Below are 9833 nucleotides of genomic sequence, written 5' to 3' on the forward strand. Positions count from 1 at the left end.
AAATTTTTGTGGCTAGGTTATCTCTTTTGAGATTTATTTGGTCTCTGGAGTTTACATAGTAGCAGAGGTGGGGTGTGAGTGGCTTTCTTTTTTTAAATTTTTATTAGTGAGACATCATGAGGTACAATTTACAAATTTTTGTGCTTGGGTTTCAGTTATACAATGATAAAATTCCCATCCCTCCACCAGTGCCCATTTCCCACCACCATGATCCCAGTATCCTCCCACCCCCCACCCCCCCATCCCACCCTGCCTCTATGGTAGGGCATTCCCTTTTGTTCTCTCTCTCTTATTGGGTGTTGTGGAAGTGAGTGGCTTTTGAAGTTTAACTACCCGAGAAAAACGTTTATCTCTGCATAAGTTCCTTATTGTTATGGAAAGTTCAAAAGAAGTTGTTGGATAGATCATTATGAAACAAAAAGTGCTTCCAAATCAAATTGCTACATGCTTAAAGAGCTTTGTATTGGAACAGGGTCATTATCTGAGTTTCAAAACAGATGAAAGTTTTTGTACCACTTCCTCATCTGCCTGTGTCACTGTGATTAGAACTACTGTATACAATCATACAGTAATAGTCAGCCTCATCCTCAGGCTGCAGCCCAGAGATGTGTAGGAGTCCCGCATTGGCTGAGATATCTTTGGATCCAGAGAAGCGATTGGAAACTCCAGATCCCAAATGTGTATTTGGGTAATAACTAAGGAGAAACCTGGGAGAGTTCCCAGTCTTCTGTTGGTACCAGTTTACTGTATAGCTGCCAACATTGATACCACTTTTCAGCGTGCAGGTGAGTCTGGCTGTTGATCCAAGAGATGCTGAGACTGAGGGCTCCTGAGTCAGCACAGGCTGGGAGAGGGACCCTGCAAAGAAAGAGTTGTATTATCTTCAGGCAAGAATCGGGTTCAATTCATCAATACTATGAACAAGGAGGAAGTACTATCAGGCAGCCTCTTGAGTCCTAGCCATACCTGTGCAGTGAAAGAGGAGTGTGAGCAGAAGAGCAGTCCAGGCCATGGTGTACACCATCCTCTGATCCTACAATGGGCACTGACTTCACTATGTCTACTTTACTCCCTCTGCTAGAGGAGGAGCTCTACATGCAAATCAGGTAAATCTGGTAACTGCCTATCTCCTGCTGTGCAGATTGATGGGGCTCAGCTCAGACTCCAGACAGAATGGACAGAGTTTTGAGGGGGAGTTCCGGGAGGAAGCACCTGCAGAGAGCTCATACAGGTCCTAGCCCAGAGGACAGAGGACCTGAATCCCACGCATTGTTCACAGGCACAGGCCCCAGGACTTGTTGCTCTGAGTTAATGGTACTCACTTAGCAGGTGTGCTCAGAAAGCAAGGGAGTTCCACAGCACCTCCTGTTGGCTGTGTTTGAAAAGAATAGAAAAAATATCCTGAGTGCTTGTATTATTGGATATGTAAAATTCATGTTTGTCTAGAAAGATGCGAAATTGGCTGCATTTGAAATAAATAAAATATCAGTTTTCTTAAAACATAGGAAAGGTTGTTTTGTAGGCATTCCACATAATGGCATAGAATTCAGATAATTTCACAGAAAATTTTAAGATGTTAAATTTTAAGTTTTTTCACTCCACATATTTTTTTTTTCATTTACTATTTGGGTCCACATCTGGCAGTGATCAGAATCTCAAGGATCCGTACTCAGGAATCACTTCTGGTGATCACCCTTGGGACTGTTTGCGATTGCTGGCTTGAGCCCAGTTGTTCATGTGCAAAGCGAATGCTGAATCAATGAATTTCAAAGAAGGAAGATATTCTAACTCTTGTGATGTAGTTATAATAGTGGTAAATATAGCTTACTAATAATTATGCAATTAATAAAATTATGAAAAAGTTATATGTTATTAGGCCTGGAGCGATAGCACAGTGGGTAGGGCATTTGCCTTGCACACAACCAACCCAGCTGACCCGAGTTCGATTCCTCTACCCCTCTTTTCAGAGCCCGGCAAGCTACCGAGAGTATCTTGCCTGCACACCAAAGCCTGGCAAGCTACCCATGACATATCCGATATGCCAAACACAGCAACAACAAGTCTCACAATGGAGACATGGCTGGGCCCGCTCAAGCAAATCGATGAAAAATGGGAGGATAGTGCTACAGTGCTATAACTGTTGTAAATCAATTTTAAAAATTGTAACAAAGGGTTAATGAATTGGTTAAAAGGATAAATTAGTATTCATTGCATTGATGCATGTTTGATCCATATTAAAATACTTTTAAATTGATATTCCTTGTTAACACTTTAATAAAGTGTTTTCTCACAGTTGATTCATGATCAAATACAAATAAATTCTAAAAAGCCAATATAGAAGTAAACATGAAATTTTTGACATTGCTCTCCTTGTTTATCTCTCACATACATATGCATAAAAATTCATGTATATACTATAGATATATTTCATGATACAGATGAAAGAGGAGCTTTATCTTCATTATTATTCCACATTATTATGAAAGTATTAGAAAATATAAAATAAGTGACGGGAATTGTATACTTTAGTAGTATGTGAATGGAAATGTGCTTCTTATTTTGCATTTGTAGCTTTGGTGAGATGCATGCATTTTACATGTTATAAAGAGCCATTAAATGTAGGCTAGTTTAAAAAAAAATTAATTCCCATCCCCTGGCCCTTCCAGCATCCTGGCTGTCATTCCCAGAACTGCCTCTGGGAGACATTGAAGTGCATTAATGGTCATGATCTGGAGATTCACCAATGAATCTCAGAACCAAGCTGCTCAGGGCATAAATGCTCCTGGGTCTTGTCCCACACTGATTTCACTGGAGTGCCTAGACTGGAGCAAGCATCCTCTCTGTGTCTGCCCTAAAAGGAAGCCCAGCAACTGTAAACCTCTAGAGTCCAATCGCCACCTCCCTCACAGCTGATCTTCACAGACTTGTCCTGAGGCCCCCATACAAGAGAAGAAATCTGCTGAAAAACCCAGATATTCGGGACCAGTGATTGAAAACTCCAGGCCTCAAGAGGTGAGGACTGAGCCACCCCTTCTCATCTCCCCGCCTTCCAGGGTCCTGGCTGTCACTCTCACAAACTGCCTCAGGGAGCCACTTAAGCACATTAGGGGCCATGATCCAGAGACTCACAAATGAATCTCAGAACCCAGCAGCTCACTGCAGAAATGTTTCTGGACACCAATTATTTAAAATTTTAGAATTCCAGGAGTACTTGACACCTTTTGCAGCCACGCATAATCTTATACTATTTTTTAAAAAAACTTTTTTGTTGAATCACTGTGAGATAGACCATTACAGCCACATCATACTATTCATAAGAAAGCAATACAAAAATTATCTCGCATCATGACTGTGGGGGAGGCTTGAGTGATGGTGGGAAAATTCAAAATAATGGTGGTGCGAATGTGTAATAGTTGTGGAATTGGTCTTGAAATATTGAATGCAATCCTCATTGTTAACAACTTTAAGAAAATAAAATTTAAAAAAATTTTAAATAAAATAAAAAATTAAAGTTTTCACCATGGTTGCAAAATTGTAAAGCTCTATAAGCATTCTAGTGATTGAGAAATAGTACAATTTGTAGGGCAGTCTTCTTCCATGTGGACTGGGTTGAAGCCTGGCACCCTTGTGATCCCCTGAGCCCCATCAGAATTGATCCCTGAGCACAAAGCCAGGAGTAAGGTCTTATTGCCAGGTGAGACTGCCAAACCAAAAAATAATGATTTATAGATAAATAAAACATTCAAGCCTGTGTGTCCACTTCCCTCCCCCACTATCCCAGTGTACTCTCTTCTCCCAGACACCCTGTGGTTAGATTCTTACTGAAGACCAGTTCTCAGTTTCTTAGCCTTTGGCCATTTTGTATTCTGCTACTGTGTTTCTTTATATCTGCACATGAGAGAGATCATTTAAGTCTGTTCTTCTACTTCTGATTACTTCATTTAGCATGTTGTTCTCCAGATCCATTTATGTAGCAGATAGTTGCATGATCTCATCTTTTCTCAAAGCTTAGTTGCACACAGGGAAGAAATCACTGTGCTGAGATTTCTTTGATCAAACTTACCCCAGCAAGTAACTCTTCACTGTGCTTCCCAGACAGGCCCTATTAATGGGACCCAGTTACACAGTTACCACTGGTGCTTTGCTGAAGGAGATTCTCCTTGCTGCAGACTTTGACAGTGAGGATGTTTGGGTCAGGAGAGTTTGATCCCTGTTTCTAAAGGTACAAAAAGAAGTCCCACAGCTTCAGAGTTCAGAACAATAAAAATATAGTGTAAGCAGAAGAGTGTCTATGTGTGAGGAAGGACACACAGCCATCTTTCACAGAGACATTCTCTCAGCGACCTGAGGTTGAGTGGGCCTATAGCATTATTTATTATCTCACTCCTGACAGTTTTTCTCCAAGGAAACCATACTGCAGTTGGCTATGTTAGACCACTGAGATTCTGGGCCTGAAAACTGACAAGTATCTTAAAGCCACTTCCAATGAACCAGTCAAGCTTTATTTTGGTCCAGAAGAAGGAATTTGGACTTTATCAGTTCTGTTAACAAACCCTGAAAATTCAAAGACATGGACATACAAAGAAGAGAGAAAGTTCCTTTCAGGCAATTATCAGAGAAAGAAGTGGTATGAGCTAAGATGGGTTATGGAGGAGAAGAAATAGGTCAGAAAATAACAGGAACTTGTATTTATTTATCTCTTTCATCTAGGTGGACAAAGTAATGGAGGCCAGACAATAAAGTCAGCTCTATGAGAGCAATATACGCAAATTGTAGTCCACAGAATGTCAGGATTCTAACTGGTAAAATCAGAGTGAGATTCCTGAAAACAAATTAATACATACATGGTCTTTGTATTTATTTCGATTCAGAGTTCAAATTTGCGGGAGTAAAAAAACTGTAATCTGAAAGTGACTTGCAAATCAAATTAGTGCATATTCAGAACATGAAAACTGGATAAGAGTCAGAGATCAGACTCCTGAATAGTTTGAGGTTTTCAACCACTTCCCCCCTTGTATCTGTGTCACTGAGAGAATTCCAGTTGCAACCTGCCATGGAGTAATAGTTAGCCTCATCCTCTGGCTGCAGCCCAGAGATGAGCAGAATCCCTGTCTTAGCGAAGACATCTTTGGATCTAGAAAAGCGAGTAGGGACTCCAGGTCCCAGGCACTTGTCTGGGTTACTGTGGTAGTTAGGGAGATAAGGACTTCCTGGATTCTGCTGCTGCCAGCTAAGCCTCTGGTTTCCAATACTATAGCCAATGATCAGGCTACAGGTAAGTCTGAGTGTTGTCCTAGAAGATTCTGAGAGTGACTGTGGCTGAGTCAGCACAGGCTAGGAGAGGGTACCTGCAATGGCACTCATAATTCTGGGAATGAGTCAGGGTCTGAGTCATCATTCTTCTAAGGAAGGTTGTGGGGTATGTTGGGGCTGCCTCTTCGAGTCTGACCCTACCTGTACAATGAGAGAGGAATACAAGTAGGAGAGGAGCCCAGGCCCTGACCCCACCTTTGAGAATCTCCTATCCATGCGCAGTTTTCTTCTATGTCCATATGTCAGATGAGGGACTATCTGTGCAAACAAGTTTCCATCCTCTCCCTGAGCCCTGGATCTAGAGGCCTACCAGAGTCAGCAGGGGGGAAATTTGCCTTCATCCTTGGGAGAACCCAAAAGAAAGCACCTGTGGAGACTAAAGTCCATGCTCTGGTGACTCTGATAGGCCAGAGAAGGTGCAGCTGCAGAGTTCTCAACAGTGAGTGCACAGGGAACAGCCATCAGGCCAGGCTTCAAGTTTACTGATCTCACTGAACCAAGGAGGAAGAAGCACAGGTAGTTCCACAGTGCCCCCTGCTGATTGTATTTGAAAAAAAGTGAAATAAAAATAAAATCTAAAAATATCTCATGGACTAAATTAATAACTATTTTTAAGTAATATACAACATTACTTATTCGAGAAAATTAAAGTCTATGTAAAAGCAAGTGGAACTACCTTGTAGATCAACACAAAATATAGAAAAATTCATGGGGATACTAAACAAACTCTTAAGTTTACATGGTTAAATTTTACTTCAAAGTGTTCATAAGGGCTAGTATGGTTGACAGGCATATTTATATCCAGAAAAGTGAGCCCTAACCTTGGCCCTTGTCTGAGTCAGTGTACTAGTTCAGGAGATAATGCAGTGGGCTTCCTGGTTTCTGTTGTGCCAGTTGATCCTTTATTTTTCAACTCTTGTTTTGAATGCAGCCGACCTAGGTTCCTAATCCTTGCCATCCCATATGATCTCCTGAGCCCTTCTGGAGATACCTGAGTGATTTCTGAGATCCCTGAGCAGATGCCTGAGTATCAGTAGTTGTGACCCCAAAGCAAACAGAATGTTTTTCATAACATTTTAGAGAAGGAAATGGAATCGGGTTTTTTTTTTTTGGAAATGAATAATACAATACTAAATAATCCAGCGATAGCACAGCGGTTGGGCGTTTGCCTTGCACGCAGCCAACATTGCCGACCCAAGTTCGATTTCTCCGCCCAGCAAACTACCGAGAGTATCTCGACCGCACGGCAGAGCCTGGCAAGCTCCCCGTGACGTATTCGATATGCCAAACACAGTAACAACAAAGTCTCCAATGGAGACGTTACTGGGCCCGCTCGAGCAAATCAACGATCAACGGGAGGGCCTTTACTTTTAAATAATCCAAACAAATGAATTTCAAAAATTTCAATTTTATATTCTTAAAATGTAATTTTGTTTGGATTTTCAGGTCGTACAGCTCTGTGATTGGGACTCACCCTTGGAAGGCTTCAAGGACCATGCACTTCTGGGTACCTTACTGATGTTTCGGGCATGAAAAGCATGCATATAACTTACTGAGCTATCCCTTTATCACTAACCTATAATTTTAAATGTTACCGCAAGTGTTCTAAATCCAAATGTGAAAATCTGGTGGTAGACTCTTCGACAGATAGAAGCATAAATTTCACTCTGATTTCATCCAAAGAAACATCAACTGTCATCAACTGTCATCTTTCTGAACATTCTTCTGAGTGGGACTCATACAGGCCTCAATCAATTTTAATGAGAAATTAAGCTACTTTACAAATAACTAAGGTAAAGGTAAAGGTAAAGGCCCTCCCGTTGATCGTCGATTTGCTCGAGCGGGCCCAGTAACGTCTCCTTTGGAGACTTTGTTGTTACTGTGTCTGGCATATCGAATACTCTCGGTAGCTTGCCGGGCTCTCCGAGAGGGGCGGAGGAATCGAACTCGGCTCGGCCATGTTGGCCGCTTGTAAGGCGAACGCCCTACCCGCTGTGCTATCACTCCAGCCCCAATAACTAAGTTACAAGAAATTATTGAAATTGAGTCAATGAAGTTTTCTGGTGTTTCATAAAAATTGATGGCTCAAAGTTTTTCTTATGCTGTATGTCTTAATATGCATATTTATTTTGCATAGATTATTAGAATATCTGACCTACAAAGTCTTGTGAGTGGAAATAATTGTGGTACATAAAAAGAGGTTCAGGGGCTGGAGCAATAACACAGCAGGTAGGGTGTTTGCCTTGCATGCAGCAAACCAAGGTTCGATTCCCAGCATCCCATATGGTCCCCTGAGCACCGCCAGGAGTAATTCCTGAGTGTAGAGCTAGGAGTTACCCCTGTGCATTGCCGGGTGTGACCCAAAAAGCAAAAAAAATAAATAAAATAAATAAATAAAATGAGGTTCAAAGAGCAATGGTTTAGTTTAAAACATGGGTTTCTAGAGTTATAAAATTGGTTGCAAAACTTTTAGCCTATCAATGTTTAAAAGATATCGTACTTTCCTGCTGGAATTCCAGACCAGCCTCAGGGCTACTTACTGAAGAAATAAGTGGGGCATTTTAACATTTAAATGGCCAAGCTCTCTCCCTTTGGCTCTAGTGGCTTCTGAATATGAATAATTGGGTGGAAAATGTGGGAAATGATAGCAGTCAGTTTTTTCCCAGATTATGTGTCCATAATCTGAAAAATTATGTGTCCACTTCACCCAGGCTATGAAATGCATGTTATTATTGATATAGTATGTTAGAACTTTATGGGAAACATTTAACATTTGATCACTTGACTTCCTGTTAATCGTCGATTTGCTCGAGCAGGCGCCAGTAACATCTCCTTTTGATATCCCATGGAATCCAGTTGGTAACAGCTCTAGTCCAGTGGTCATCTTTAAATCTCATTACGTGACCAGCCCATCTGATTTTTGACACCTTGGCAAACGAGACTGTGTCCCTGATTCTTGATCGTCTACGGATGTCGGAACACCGGATTCTTTCTCTCATTTGAGTGAAACGTGATATTCCAAGCATAGCTCTTTCAATTCCTCTTTGGGGAACCCGAATGGCTTTCTCATCCTGTTTGCATAGGGCCCAGGTCTCTGCAGCATATGTTAATGCAGGAAGAACAGTGGAATCAAAGAGATGTGCCCAGAGCCGGAGGTTCTTCGTCCTCTTAGCTATTTCTTCAATGCTCTTGAAGGTGTTCCAAGCCGCTCTCTTCCTCCTGCGCAGCTCGGGTGCCAGGTCATTTGTTATGTTGACTTCTCGACCTAGGTACACATAGCTGTTGCATTCAGAGATGGTCGTTCTGTTGAGAGCGAATGGGACGTCAAGAACAAGACTGTTTCTCATAAACATTGTCTTCATAAGATTCAGTTGTAGTCTGACCTTTCCATGCTGACGGTTGAAGTCGGCCAGCATTTGTGCCGCTTGGCTAATGTTTGGTGTTATTAAAACAATGTCATCAGTAAAGCGGAGGTGGTGTAGTTACCGACCATCTATCTTCACTCCCATTCCAGTCGTGGCATGATGTTCTCGAGGGTGGCTCTGAAGAGTTTTGGTGAAATGGTATCACCCTGCTGAACCCCTCTCTTGACATCAAAGATTACTTCTTTGTAGAATGGTGAGATCCTGGTAGTGAATCCGTAATTCAGCTCACAGAGGATCTTGATGTATTGAGCTTGAATGTCCTGATTGGCTAGGACTTCAAGGACTGCTTCTGTCTCAAGAGAATCAAAGGCCTTCTTTAAATCAATGAACATTAGACAGAGTGGCATCTTGAACTCCCGAGAAAACTCAATGAGCTTGGTTATCGTGTGGATATGGTCAATGGTGCCGAATCCTTTGCAGAAACCGGTTTGCTCGCATGGTTATCCTTCATCTAGTGTTCTGCTAATCATATTCAGGATGACTTGAGTGACAAACTTGTAGATGACAGACAATCGGCAGATGGGGCGATAGTTGCCAATGTCGTGGATGTCTCCCTTCCTGTATAGTAGTACAGTCCTGCTGGTTTTCCATTGGGACGGAACCTTGCATTCAGACAGGTAGCGTGTGAACAGCCGAGCCAGCGTATTGATGAGTACTGATGGCAGGTTCTTCAGGTGTTCAGTTCTGATCTTGTCTGGGTCGACTGCTGTTCATTTCTTTACTGACGAAATGACGTGTCAGATTTTGGAAGGGAGAACATTGGGAACGACATATCCATCCTGGGAAACATTGTCATATAAAAAGAAAAGTTTAACATTTTTTGAATTATGTGGAGATTCTAGAACCAGATATGATATTACTGGTAATTTAAACCAGTAATACATTTAAGTAATTTAAACCAGTAGTAAAATTTAAGACGTTCTACCTCTATGTGCTTTAATAGCACTTCTTTTGATCTATGGCCAATAGTAAATAGGAAAACCACATCTATGGTAACAATAAACAGCTTGCATTTGTCTTCTTAACACCCCTTAATAAATTATCTCCTCTTTGGCGATATCATTGGATCGATAAGTAAAACCCTATATCTTATTG

The 9833-nt window shown here is 41.5% G+C and overlaps 1 gene segment (V, D, J or C); it reads right to left on the bottom strand.

Annotated features, from left to right (window-relative positions):
- Positions 1 to 520: 520 nt before the first annotated feature.
- LOC130022898 (immunoglobulin lambda variable 5-39-like) lies at positions 521 to 1012 on the bottom strand. The segment is given in 2 exon segments: positions 521 to 858; positions 967 to 1012. Coding segments are annotated over 2 exon segments (384 nt in total).
- Positions 1013 to 9833: the final 8821 nt, after the last annotated feature.

This window comes from Sorex fumeus, unplaced genomic scaffold, assembly GCF_029834395.1.
Source record: "Sorex fumeus unplaced genomic scaffold, SorFum_2.1 ptg000021l, whole genome shotgun sequence".
Lineage (NCBI taxonomy): Eukaryota > Metazoa > Chordata > Mammalia > Eulipotyphla > Soricidae > Sorex > Sorex fumeus.